At 35.8% G+C, this 15190-nt stretch overlaps 1 protein-coding gene across 1 annotated transcript in view; it reads right to left on the minus strand.

The window, feature by feature from the left end:
- The window catches only part of LOC306944413 (dermatan-sulfate epimerase-like), a gene marked incomplete at both ends in the record, with an annotated part of 163682 nt that overhangs the window by 68010 nt on the left and 80482 nt on the right, over window positions 1-15190 (minus strand). Inside the window, one exon of the mRNA XM_079532940.1 lies at window positions 14555-14652. Coding sequence (XP_079389066.1) covers window positions 14555-14652 — 98 coding nt within the window. The remainder of the gene's footprint in view (window positions 1-14554; window positions 14653-15190) is intronic.

Raw genomic sequence — 15190 nt, forward strand, 5'->3', positions numbered from 1 at the left:
CACCACGGGTGATGGACAGTGCAACAGCACCTGAGTAGTCCTTACCAAACCTGCTAAGGATTCAATTATATGGCCTGATAAGATGAAAGTAAAAGAAAATGTGCACTTTCAAATTGTCCTGGGCATTTAAGAACCACAGGCTCCATAGAGAAATGAAACACATATATAAAATGCTTTACATTTCCAGTTTCAAGACAGTATTTTTATTTTTTGATTGAAATCTGCATTGGTGCTAAAGATTAATTGTACTAAACATTACAATATGAAGAGACAAGATTGAAGTTTTCCTTGTTTGTAAGAAAATCATTATTTCCTTTATAGCAAGTAAGTTTCTTTTGGGAAAAAAAAAAAAAAAAAAAAAAAAAGATTATTGTGCTACAGGAACTGAAAATGTATCACTACAGATTTAGCAATTTATTTTCAAATCTGTCAAAGCATTAATTTTATAGCCAGAAATAGTCTGGCTAATGAACAAAGCATTTCTATTTAAAACATTGATATGATGAAGTACAAGCAAGGCCTTTTTCCCTTATTTCTGGAAAGCGATTCATCTGCAAGTTCATTTCTAATTATAGCTCATGCAAAGATTTGCTGAAGCCTTTTCATAGTTTTATGAATTGTACTTATAACTTAGAGAACTTTGTTTGGAAAGATAAGAGAGAAATAAAAGCAGAATTCAATTAATTAAATAGGGATGTTTGGGGAGGTGCCAAATGGCAAGATAAGAAATAAATTTCCACCCCAGAATTGATGTATTCTGAAATCCTACATCTCATTAGTTTTGTAAGAAGATTCCAGAGATTCATACATGAGAAAATTGGAACTCTCAATATCTGGATAAATGTCCTCAAATGTCCCTATCAATATTATTATTGTAGTTCTCCTGGAGATCCCTACATAATTATGGAGAGACAAGATTTTCCAGGAAGTATTCCAAATTCAAATAAGCTAGGAGAGATATTGTAATTGAGAAAACAAAACAAAACAAAACACACAATAATTTAAAGAACATACAGTTTAGTTCAAGCAACTGACCCTAATCTTTCTTGCTAGAATGTACTTTACAAAAAAAGTTGGCATTTTTTTACCAAAAATTCACCCAAAATTTGGCATTTGCAAAATATCCTTTCTTCTGCTGAAGTATTGGGTGTCCATGTTACAATCAATATGAACTAAATTAATTCTCAGGAAATGGGATTTCAGTAATGACTCATTTTCTACCATGTTCATGTTCAGAAAGAATCTGCTTCAGCCATGGAAAATTTGCAGGCTGTATTGCTCTCTGAGGAAGGGCTGCTCCAGGATGCTGCAGGCATAAAGAAAAGGAAAGACAAAGGATCCCTTGGCCCAGTTCGGATGCTAAGAGGTATATTTGGGAATATTTTCAAAAGAAGTTCTTTACTTTTGAAACCACGCTAATCTAAACCGGAGTGGCTTAACCAGAGCATTGTGAGAAGACTGATTTAGGCTATTTTGGACTGTGTCCACAAGCGTGGAGTTGGGCGGCTGTGGAGAATCATCATTCTTCTCAGGCTGATGTTGTGGCTGACAGTATTAGACTTTGGCTAAGCAATATGGGAAAACTCAGTTTTTAGGGTAAGATGGCCAAGAAAAGCATTCCTTGAAGTTTTCAGGAAAACTGGAGGGAAGCACCAATGACAAGATGAGGCCCATCAGCCAGACATTCTGATCTGCAAATACACACAATGTATCTTCCTTGTAGATTGCAATCATGGAGGCTATCATAACCCTGTAAGTCTCTCTAGCAGCATCTAATAAAATACGGCATGCTTGGATTTGACTTTGGAGCATACTTTTCTACACAAAAAATTGATGCTGCAGTGTGATGGGGAAAGGTTTCCTGCCCTACATTTATTTGGGCCACAGACATTAAAAGAAGAAGGAAAAATATAAATAAAAAGACCAGCAGTTCTTTAATCCTCAATTTCAGCAAAAATATTTTTTTTCCCCTATATTTTAATATTTCAGGCATAAACTATATTAGATAAAGTAAATAGACAGTTTGATTCTGAAGAGGCATATCTCCATGCAGCATACAGCAATATAGAAACTGCTGCAAGGGCTTTTGATTTTTATTCCTTCAAAATCTCTAAAATATCTGCTTTTAAAGAGAATAATTGTTGAACAGCTATACATAAATACTGTTATTAACAAATAAGTATGTGCAAAAAGAGGAGCAGATGGGATACATACTGTTACCTTCTTTAGCTTGTACTTCAAGTAGCTAGTGAAAAGTTGGAAGGAAGACCTGCAGACATGTCGTGTGCCTGTACAGCTTATTTCAGTGTGAAAAGATAACTAGATCTATGCAAATTGGGAAACATGGAAGAAGGTATATAACTGACATACAGAAAATGAAGGCAAATTCCTCATCACAGACATAGTCATTTTCTATTGCCCCCGCTTTTGTGAAAACTTATATTACTTGTATTAACTCTTTTTTTACCTTCTGCTGAACTCCTTACCTAGAAGTCATAAATTGTATGCAAAAAGCAAAACAATTGATAGATCTTGAAATAAATAAATCTGCCTGTTAATATCTGCTGAAGCATACGATGGCTACAGACAGTGGTTATTAGAACCTGACTCAGGCTGTCCCTCTGCCTCAGCAATTACAAAGAGAGCAACCCCACCCAAACCCATGGCAGTTTCCTCTGTGGCTGTCAAGGACAGCTGCCAACAACAGTGACCTTCCTGCACCCTTATGGGCAGGACGTGACTGACAGTAAGGTCAGTTCTGAGGTCTGGAGACAATGTTATGGCCTTGTGGACATATGTGACTGGATGAATTCACAAGAGAGGCAAAGAAGGTGGCAAGGTTATAACAACTGACAGAGATTTCAAATGCTTGTTAAGGCCTGCTCCACAGCCAGATGTGTGTCTTCAACAACAGGGAACATTAGGATGATAAAAAATGAGAAACTCTGTTCCTAAAAACTGTATTAAACCTACTGAAATACAGTGTAACTTTAAATTTAATAAACTAAATGAAAAAAAAAACAAACAAACATTAGGAAACTGATGTTCTAAGAGGTGAACTTGTATTGAAGAATCACTGTAAATCTCAGAACAACAAAACAGAGCTGGAGATGATAAGGAAGAAAGGAAACTACTACTTTCTGGCAAAGTAAGTTTAGGCACGCTAGTGGGAAGACTGACATGAAAAATTTGTAGTAATGATTTTTTTTGAAGATGTGAAAGAGAAATGATTCCCATGGCACTTCCTATAATTCTGCAGTTCCTTGTCTGTGCACTTTGTGTGGTTTGCAAAACCACCCTGTGTCTATATGAGCATGCGATTTACCTTGTTTCTCAGAATCAAGAGCACTGTGCCAAATCTCCGTATGCAGGAATTTCACAGATAAAATCACCCGCTACTATTAGTGCCGAAAAAATAATCATCTTGGAATGTTCAGCATTAGTCTGGCAATATCACAGAGACACCTGGAATCTGTGGACAGTAACAATATGTAAATTCCTTTTGCAGCAGATAAGAATCAGTTCAGAATGAATACATTTACCGACGAAGAGAAAAAGTCCTGGGATCGCTAACCCTACCTGGAAAGACATGCAGTATACACATGTAAGTTTAAGATGTCTGGACTCCTACATGAGTAATAAAGAAAAACTGAAGAGCAAAGAGGGTGAAGAAGAATATGGTACCTTTTCCTGAGCTTTCAGCTCTGTGTTCTCCAATATTCTATTTCTCCTATACAAGGAGGTAGAAGCAGAGCTACTACAGAGCTAGTCAGTTCTCTACCCACCTAGATTTTCCCCAATGTACAGTAAATCCATACCTGCTATTTATTGCAGTTTTTACCTCTTTGCAGTTGTCCCAAGCACTTCATAAACATTAAGTAAGCCTCAGGAATTAGAAGTTGGAAACTGGGGCAGAGATTCAGTGTCATATCAGAAGATGATATAACATATGAAGATGATATGACATACAGTATGACATATGATATATGAAGATGTTCAGGGGGCTGAAGCACCACTGCTACAAAGGCAGGCTGAAGGAGCTGGGTTTGTTCAGTCTGGAGAAGAGTGCAGAGATACCTCATTATAGCCTTCCAGTATTTAAAGGGAGATTATAAACAAGAGAGAAATCAACTTTTTATATGGGTAGTGATAGGACAAGGGGGAATGGTTTTAAACTTAAGGAGGGGAGATTCAGATTAAATGTTGGGAAAGTTTTTCACTGAGAGTGTAGTGAGGTTCTGGAACAAACTGTCCAGAGAGGCTGTGGATGCACTGCCCCCGAAGGTGTTCAAGGCCAGGCTGGATGGAGCCCTGGGCAATCTGATTTAGTACTTGAGTACTAGAGGCTGATGACCCTGCCTGCGGCAGGCGGGCTGGAACTTATGATTCCAACCCAACTATTCTATGATTCTATGATATCAAAGCAGACCAGATCTCAGACTAGGCTTTCCTCATGATTCACCCTAGCACTCTCCCTAAACTTCCAGGTCTTCTAACTAGCTTCTTTCACTGTTTGCTTTCAATAGCAGAACTGATGCCTGCAGTACAAAAAGCAACATGTGCTTTCCGTGAAAAACAATTCTACAAACTAACCTTAATAAAAGCTTCAAATTTTGGAAAAACACATAAGAGAACTCTAAAGCTTCTTAATGAAAACCAGCACCTTCATGGAAACTACGCTGAAAGGAAGCTTTCTGCAGTGGTTGCCAGTCCCCATCTGCCAGGAATGTACAATACACAAACTTCTATTTTTGCTCTACTTCAAACTGCCTCAATCCCAATTTCCAAACTGATGAAAAATCAAACCACAAGGTAACTTTGAAGTTTTCTGTCTAAGAAGAAAACAAAGAGAGAGAGAGAAAAAATAATATAAAACCTCTTTCATCACTTTTGTCTTACACATATGTAATCTATGCCAAATAATTATTTTCCCCTGTTAAGTCATATTGGTCAATCTACCCATGATGCAAGGAATCATCTGAAAATTAACTGTGGAATTCCAGTGGCTTAAGGACTATTATATGAAGGTTAAGCTAAAAGTCCACCAACCAAACTCACACATTTCCTCTGAGTCTTAAAGCAATGGTAAATTTTACAATTCTGCAGGCATGAGAGTAGGCTTGCACAGATCACAACTTTCTATTCAGCTTTGAACTCTCTGATTCAATTCAGTTGCTAAACTACTGGTGTCTAGTGGGATTTGAGATGCTCTGTGGTGCCCTAAGACCTTAATCCACTTGTAAGCTTAAAAGACATGGTTCTTACATATAGCCGGTGCCACTTCTGCAAGACTTGTCTTTGGGTTCCTTGGGACTTTCAGTCAGCCCTGGAGGCCTATGCTCAGGACACAGTGCCCCATAGCTTGGATTCCGCTCCAGATGCAGAGACACAGCATAAAGGGTGTACGACAAGAAGCACAGCCACTGCAGACTGCATCATTAAGTCACGTATGGGACTAATGTACCCTACAGTGTTGGAATTTCCATTTGGGCAATTTGTACAGCTCTCCACTCAGTGTTAGTTCTTCATTGTCAAGTTAAGTAATGTAGAAAAAATGATGGACAGCTGGGTTAGTTTCCATGTATACTGGTTTCTATATCCATTCCTAGTATTGATTGATTTGTCTGTTCTTTCCTCCCCAGAATAGATCTCTGTGATTTTTAGCCTAGGGAATCACCATTTCAGTGTAGTTATCTGACAATTTTTGCTTAAGGGGGAAGCTTGCAACTGAATGGCAAAAAAATCTGAAAACTACCCATCTCTCAGTTACAGGTTTGGCAAGAAGAGAAGCCAACTAATACATCAAGGGCATAATATTTAATTTGTAAAGAGAAGTAGAATCTGTGCGAGGCAAGCTTTCCACTTGGACCTTTTCTATTCTGTGGACAAAATAAAATATATTTGTTCAACCAACTTATCAGAAAAGCACAGAAGAGCACAGAAGGAAACACATATTCTCCTAATCCCAAAATAGCAACTGATTTACATATGTTTTGTTTTCCTAATGTTCCTTTCAACCCTTTGAACTTTCTAATTTAGCTCTGACTTTGCAGCCCAGTTCTGGATGGATGCTCTTATGCATGCTAGGAAGTAGAATGAATATGAAAATAAATATTTCATATAACCAGAAGGAATATTTAAAAAAATAATAATTGTTCTATTCTAGAATTCCTACTCTGAGAACTGGGTGGTGTCTGTATACATAATCCATACACTTTCTTCAAATATTTTGTTATTCTAGCATGAGCCCCTGTGTATCTGATGTAAAGGGGCCACAAGCTACTTGATCATTAATACTACATCATAATATTCTCTTCAGTAAACTAAATTGAATGAGCTTACATTTCAAACCTTCAGTATTTCTATGGAACTGTAAGAATAAGTACTGACAAGGCTGTTTCAGAAAACGTCCTACTAATGTTGCAGAAAGAGTTAGTTATGCAAAGCCCACTACGCTACAGAATGTATTGTGTCTTCACAATCAGTAAGGAGTTCCCATAAATCCCAGGTCTTTTTCATCATCATATATTGTTAGACTACAACCATAGTGCATATGTGCTTTAAGTTGAGTAGAATCATCAAATCCTTGGAGTTGGAAGAGACCTCTGACGGCCATCTAGTCCAACTCCACTGCAACGAACAGGGACACCACAGCTAGACCAGGTTGCCCAAGGCCTGTTCCAGCCTTGCCTTGAATGTTTCCAAGTACAGGGCAACAGCAACATCACTAGGCACTGGAGCACTGACAAGTATTAGAGTACTGACTACTTTGATTCTAAATCTTGCATGTGAGTACTTTTTCTCAGATACCATGGAATAAAAAGTTGTCTCCTCTTAATAAATCTATTCAGGTGTTGGAGAACAATTTATTTAATGCACAGAAGTCTGTTTGCTGAGCATAGTTGTGTTTGAAATATGAACTGGTCATTAAGGTATTTTTGGTTTTGGCTTTGAAAATGCAGACTTAGTTATCATCAAGTTCTGTGGGGATTCAATATCTAAAGAGAACGGGGTTGACAGGCCCTTAGTAGCTCATCTTGCTGTAAAAAATACCTTGAATTTTTTTGGATGAATTGGGTTTCCTATGCATGAGAGCTTTTGTACCTTATCTCCCTAGTACTAATGGTACAGTCCAGATGGGACTGTATCACAGTTCCATTCTCTGATAAAATTTTGAAATAGAAGAAAATAGAAAATGAGTTCAAAATTATGATTGAGAATTTTTCTACTGATTCTGATTTCTAACAACCTTCCTACCACATGTTTTATGTATTGAAATATCATTATATACATATATTTAATTCCATTTGTAGTTTACATCATCATTGTATGTTATTGTTAAAACAATTCTTCTAATTGCTTCTTCTAAATACTGATATCACCTCTTTATCAACCACATTTAAAGCATCATTATGAGTTAAAGACTGCAAGATAATTCCTAGAAGTTTGGTAAACTTTTCTAAATATACAAGCTTGGGAGACTTCATTCATAAAATCAGGAATATAGTTGTCACACTTCTCTACGAAGACAGTTACTTCCACTAAAATTAAACCTAAACACGACTTGATAACCAATATCCAATTTTAAGAAATCAGGGATTTGGAACTGTCTTCCAAAACAAAATGGTACTCCAGTCTACTGCTTTCAATAACTTGAAATAATTACTAAATAATTATTGCATTGTTTGAAAAAGTCAGTATAGAACACAGCAAGTTAATAGTACCAATTCCTTAAATTTATAAGGATATATCACTGAACCATAAAAAGTAAATCCACCAGAATTAATTGCAATTCTATTCTATCTCATTTCACCATTCTGAATCTTGGAAAGAGCTAAAAGGATTTTCACAGTGAGGACTCTGATGAAGCTCTTATGCAAAAAATTTACACTTCTTCACTGCTTCTGGATTAGGACATTAGATATTCAGATCTGCCAGAGATATGATTATGGGTGAGTCATTCAATCTTTTTGAGTTTCAGTTCCTTGGCCCTAACAGAAAAGCTTGTACTTTTTTTTCAGCCATCTGTTTATATGCCCTGCCCGTGGACTCCATGAAGACAGAGGCTGGCTCTTATCAGGTGTTTGCACAGTACCTTAAAGAATAGGGTACTGAGTTTTATTCAGGCCTTGAATATGATATAATATAATCAATAACTAGCATTTTGCAGTAGTGCTAATCACTGCAGCTCCTTTTGAAAAATGAAAACACACTTTTCACAGACAAAGAACTCTGTTTTTTGAGTACTTGGCAACTATGCTAAACATGTTTTCCACACTTAACAAAAGGAATATTGTTTATATCCAGCTTTTGAAAACAGGAGCTTTAGCTTTCTTTGAAATAGCTTTCAGTAATATTCTTATCAGTTTAGTGCCAAACATAGTATTTATTATCAAAAGTAATCAGCTAAAGCAACCCCTGCTGCTACAGAAGCACTTTGCAGCTTTCAAACAAAAATCAGTGTTCTGATTTTTGGGTGAATAAATTTTTATTCCTTTTATCTTCTGAGCTGCTTTGAAGACTCTACAAATATATGAAGAATTTGGCTTGACACATTTACTCTACTTTTTCTTTTAGAGAAGAACAGGCATTGGAGAATGTATCTTACAATTCAGCATTTATCTTCATATTCAGAAACAACAACAAAAAAGCCTTATTTCAAAGAATATTTATTAAAAAAAAAATAAAGAACGTGTTGTTTGTGAACTGTGGTAGAAATAATGGGGCCTATTTTCCTCTGAAATTATGTCTTGCAGTTGAATTCACTGAATGCCCATGGGGTACAATGTCTCATGGATGCATTTACAGTAGATGGGTCATCTGTAGCTAGGCTCTCCTGTGTGACCACTCTGCTGTCTAATAGGGAATAAGTTTACACTGCAGTCTTTCCCTGAGCTGGGACTGACTGACCAGTTCTTTCCTTTCTGGTATGTAGTGTCTGAGAATACTATATATCCAGCCTAAAACTCTGTGAATGTTAAGCCATACTCAAACGTGTTAGAGATTGCATTGTTCACAGAGCTCTGCAGAACAGACAGGACAGAAATTCCTACTGCCATGGGATTGCATAAATCTCCATCTAGGGAAACAGACTAAATGTTGAAGAATTAGCCTGGTAGCTCTTCTGGCTAGTACAGTAGGGTTATCAGACAAAGATGCTTGAGAGACAGCATCCAATCCCCTATCCAAAAGCTGAGACAGCTGATAGCCATGCATGACCCATGCCAGTTAGGAGGGGACATCAGCAGACATTCCAGCATGATTTAAGCTCCAAATGTACAGCCTTCGTTAGGGCAGCGCAGTGCTGTCCTTGTAGAACTGTAGAAACAGAAACTAAACTTGGCCACAAAATTGGCAAGTATGTATAAACAGCTCAGTGACAATCTGGCCTCCCACTACTTCTGAGGCAAATATTAGTAAAGCCCATTCCCAAAAAAATTTAAACCAAATCCCTCCATTCCTTCCCTCAGCAGAAAGGAATGGTTCAGATTACCATGAAAGGGAGTACTGTCATGGAAAATTTGGCTTCCTTGTTCTTTGGCTATCATCCACTACTACTCAATGGCATTTTACAGGAATTACATAGGTTTAACTATGTCATTGTAATAGTGGTTACCTATACAAACAGTGCAAACTGCAGCATTGCCCCTTGCATCATTTTATAACCACAGCTATACTGACAGGAGTCCTTAGGATTTGGGTGCAGTGACCCTTGTCCATTCCAACTGATCCTTTCCAACTTGAGATATTCTGTGATTCTATTACATGCTTCCAAGTAGCAACAAAAATTACTTTCTCAATTTCCCACTAACCTGATATCCCTACCATGGAATCAAAATGTTCTAAACACTTGTTTTTCTGAGGCAACAACCACCGAAACTTTGAAACTACCAGAACAAAGGAGGGAAGTTGCTTTTGTTTCTAGCTTGTTCTAACGAGCTCTAAGTTGCTTTCAAGCAAATGCAATCAGGCATTGATCAAGCTGCAAAGAGGGACTTCAGCTGAAGGCATCGTCTTTATGAGGTACTGCCACAATCTTTTCTGGTTTTCAGAATAAAAACCAAAAACTGTCAGAATCTATAACTGATTATGAAGATCTCATTATTTAAAGCCTTTCATCATTTATTTAGGCAACCAAATAGTTGTCTAAAAACACATTCTTCTTTCTACAGAAATGACGGATAAAATATAAATCTCCAGTCAAGAAAAGAGTAGGAAATTACTTCTTACTGGTGTCTTGGCTATAGAACCAGATATTTCATCTCTTAAAATAGCTGACCCCCTTCTGCCAGCAAGATACAGGGTGTGTTTCTGGTATTAGAGAATTAGGAGAGGCTCAATCTTCATATCATATTGGCAAAAGGTATAAAAAGATCTAAATTTGAAAATCAGAGTTTAAAAATAGGTTATAAGTCAGTTACAAGTGCCCTTTTCCTTTACAAAATACCCAGAAAATATGTGGTGAACAGTGGCAATGCACTACATAGAACTTCTAAATGAGACCTGCATGAAAAGAATTTTATTACTTTCATGAACTATGTAAGTGAATGATGCTAGAATATTTGAAAGCTATATTCCTTTATAAAGGTGCAATACCATCTGTTTCAAAATTTCCACATTTTTAATGGTTTAATTTAGTTTTACTAAAAGTACTGAAAATTATTTACTGGGTAGTATTTTGCTATTCTCCTGCCTTTAAAGAAAGAAGTCTCAAATAAAAAGAATGACATGAAAAATAATATGGCTTACACATTTAACATCCAGGGAAATTAAGCCACTTCCTTCCAGATTCCACTACTTGGGCCTGAAATGCCTTGCAATATAAATACATAAAAATAGCTGTACAGGCTCAATCCTGACTCTCCACCCACTTCTGCATCCCACCTTTGGCAGTAATCAAGCCCAGATGTTGCAGAAGAAAGCTTAAAATGCAGACATGGAACCATGTCTTTCTTATGAAGTCTTGCAGGCCATAATAATTAGACTGTCTTCCCCCTACAAGTATGCCATTTTATATCCCACCCCTTATTTTTTTTTTTCCTAATTTATCATTTCAGTTCTTAGCATTTTCCTATATTTTTAGAAGAATTGAGAAGAATTACTGAGGGAAGCAGCTGAATTGTTAAAATGGCAGTTACAAACAAGAGAATTGGAAAAAACTGGGGGCTACATCATGTACAAGAAGGAACATAAGCAGGACAGAAATTCAAGTGCAGGAATAATTTAGCCAGGTTAGAACTGTAACTGAAAGTGGGCTATGAAAACCTAAGACTCCCTGCAGGAAGGAGGAGAGTTGGTTTGCTTCTCTGGGCACTGGAGAAAGGCACACAACCTCAAAAAAATATTGCAACCACTGCTACTCCACATGCAGGATTTTTTTTGGCCTAGCATGTTTGTGCACATATATATATGAAGATATATCGTCAAATGCACTCTAAAATATTCATTGTACAGTCAAACACTGAACATATAACAATACCAGCAACACAACCTCAGCTGATCAAAAAACCTGACCAAAAGACAGTAACTGTTTCTGAGCTGGAAATAAAGAATACAAACATTCTATTCAGGATCAAGTGAGAACACCCTGTACTTACAGACGGTTTTCAGTGAAGTTAGGGCTATCTTTAGCATTTCCATTTTAACTCTGCATTCCAAACGATATATCTGGCAATATCAGAACTGGCCATCAGGACAGTAATTTAACATTCGTTAGCAAGCGATAAACAGAAAGCTCTGCTGTCAAACGTTACAGAAATCTTGATGTTTTGCAGTATCTCAGATGATCCACAGCTATATTTGCTATCTGTATTCCTTCAAGCCCACCACGGAATTTTATATTAGTTTTAAGACAGATGTAGTAATTGAAAGTAAGGGTAGAAAGTTCTGCACTGTCAATGTGGGATTTACACAAACATTATCAACCAGATTCTTAGATCTAATAGCTCAAGATGTTATTAGTACTTCCATGACTCAATTATATAATTTCTCTCTGTAGAAGAAAAAGCAACCTTCTGAATAACAAGTACCTCAGATAAATTATGGAGTATTTGCATTATGGGAATAATTTTTTTACATAATACTGTTCTCACAAACTATGTGCTTAAGACACACCTAAGTATAAAAACTGTTTTTCCAGGAAAAACTAAATGTAGCTGTTAAGAAAGCTAGAAAGATATGTATAAGCTGTTCCTTCATTTAACAGAACGGTGCACTGAAAGATAACTATGCTAAACAAATAGTGAAACACTGTGCTTTTCAGTGCCTCGCTTTAACAAAAAGTAGTCACATGATTTTTTTAAGACTTCAAACTGTGTTTCGGTTTCTTAAAATGGCGCGTCTTGAAACTCAGATGAAGTAGTGATGCATTTTTAATTGCACAGTTAAAATCATTTTCGTTGTTCTAAACGGATTAGTTTTAAAATGATTTGCCAACTGAAAAACAACAACAACAACATTTCTGTGCAACAGTTATCCGATCTCACATCTCTAGACAATGACTTCTTTGTCACATTGTCCGGCTTCTTGTCCTCCTTCAAATGTTTACTGAACAGTCACCTGTTTGAAATCATTCACAGCAAAGAATTTACTCTCTTCTGTAAGCTTCAAAGACTTCCTCTTAATAAATCTGCAGCAAAAATCCTTTAATGGATGAATGAAATTCATCTCCAGTTCACAATGCAACACTTGAGGTGTTTCAAATTAAAAAACACATTCCATATTTTTTGCCTTAAGTACATTTATAACATTTGACCTTGTAATAGATGGGCAAATCAAAGGGGTGAAATTATCAGTGCCTGCCCTGAAGCTGTATGTTTATTGTGAGGAACACAAAAGGAGGGCAGCAAAAGATACATTATAAAAGTGTATTATTATTTTGGACATTTCCTCACATAATTATTCTATTCATTAAACTTCATGTAGTCTTAAACAAGCATTCTGCTGTTTTAAACCGTGTCTCTAACAGCTTGTTCTAAAGTATAATTCTTTGCTTTAAATGCTCAGGTTCATTTTTCAGAAGAAGCCATTTACTGTCCATAAAATACAAATTTATTAAAAATAAGTCCACTCACAGCTTATTATTTATCCGATGGCTTTATATACCTTTGTGCCACTTATCTATTAGTATAGTGATACATTTTAATGAGTGACCAACCCTCACTTGAGCATCTTTGCAATGCCAGAACATAGTGAATGAAAACTAGTGAGTCAGCAAGAGGGTTCCAGGGAATGCTACTTCTGTCTGAATGCAGGAGAAAGAAATAGCTTCATGAAAATTGGTACTTACAGTCACACAATGTGATTAAGCTAATTCTACACAATATTTCTCAAAGGAGACAGTAATGCAAAGTCTTTTTCCCCTCTTCTGACCTTGTTGCAAAGAAAAATTTTTGCCTGTCTGTTGAATTTACTGAAACTGACCAAAAGGTTCAAACGTTGCTAGCTGGATTACCGACAGCGACACAGCAGGACTTCCTTAGGAAATGAGGCTAATAAGATTGTTTAAAATATCCAAAGTGGATTATATTTTATTTTCAGTTTGCATTATATGCAGTTAAATAAAATGTTTACAGAAATGAGCTTTTTTTACCCTTTATATTTTTTTTATTTTCCCCATTCCATAGTAATAGTTCTCTAAGTATATTTTTTCTAGAATTGTCAACTTGCAATTTCCTAGTTGTATTAAACCTTTAAAGATTTCATTTAACATCTTTATTACTAACTTTCCTATGTGGATAGAAGAAACATTAAAATGCAGCTTTAACATATATTTCCACTGCTAGTTTTAGTTTTACCATAAAAGTTCCACAGTCAGTTTTTCTTTTGGTCTACAACAGCTGATTTTCCTGTCATAAAATGCTAAAATGTATGCTGGTGTATCCTATTTTGGATACAAAGGTTAATTCTTAAGCAGCTTTTAATCATTTTGATGTTGAAGAGAATATGGAAAAATTAACTGGCTTCAGCCATGTTTCTGTTCTTACTTGTAGTTTGACAAACACTGTTTGTCAAACTTTTTTTTACAACCTTAATTACCTAATGGCTCTTAATTAGGTTGTCAAAAGTGCTAAATGTTTCAGAACGTTTTGATTGAATTGAGTACAGTAGCACTTCCATTTGCCTACTCTGTTGTGATTTAACCAAAGTACACACATTTAATACTGTCAAATTTCCATCATAAATAATTTCCTCTAACCTTGCAATTTTATTTGTACCATTCTTAAATCTTTAAATATTTCTGTTATATTATGCTCAGCAAAGAATAAGATTCTTAGTTTTTTATTAATGATGCGCTATCTGAGCATCAATACCATTTTTAATTGCTGTCACAGATTTGCCTTTTCACTCTAAATCTTAATTTCTCAGCGCTCCTCAGTCTCAACAGAATTTTTTACTAATATCTTTAGAAGAGTCTTGTGTAGAATCCATTTTATGTATTAAGCTACATTTTCAAAATATGTTGTTCAGACTATTTGTTCGGTTCAGTCCTCTCATATTTTTTTCTTTATAACATATGTAAGAAGGTGAGAAGGAAGTCATGGCTGCAACTTACCAAGAGTTCGGAAAGGTCTTTGGTTTGGAGTATGGGAGAAAAAGCCAGGTTTCAAAGCATTTGTGATCACAACATCAAAATATTCTTCAAAATCATTTCTGGAAAGCAAAGGAAATTAAATTCAGTGTTCACACTTCAGGATTTGACAAACTAGTACAACAACTTCACTAAAGCATCCTCTTCTGTTGTGTTTTTTTTTTTTCTTCTGTATAGAAAAGTGTAATTATTATTATTTGTTATTAAATTATTTACATATTTACTAAATATTTAAATAATTATTATTTAATTATTATTAAATTCTCACTGCTGATTTTAGGTAGACAGCAATTTCTTTGCAAAAGGGGAACTTTTTCAAGAAACTGCAAATAAGTTGAAAATAATATCCTTATCTTGGAACTGTTAAGTGGTGAAAACTTCACACATATATCCACTTTTCATCTTTTTTTTTAAAATGTACTATTAATTAACTGAAAAGAAATATTAAAAAAAGGAAAATGAAGCAATTCACAAGGGTTGATGTAAAAAAATAAAATGCAGTTAACCTGGCAAAATTAAGGTTAAGAGAACAGATAGTATATATGAACCTAGACTGTATTCTAGTGGTACAAAAAGCAGCTAGTGAAAGTAGAGATTCAT

This window comes from Tetrao urogallus (assembly GCF_951394365.1).
Source record: "Tetrao urogallus genome assembly, chromosome: 2".
Classification (NCBI taxonomy): Eukaryota; Metazoa; Chordata; class Aves; order Galliformes; family Phasianidae; genus Tetrao; species Tetrao urogallus.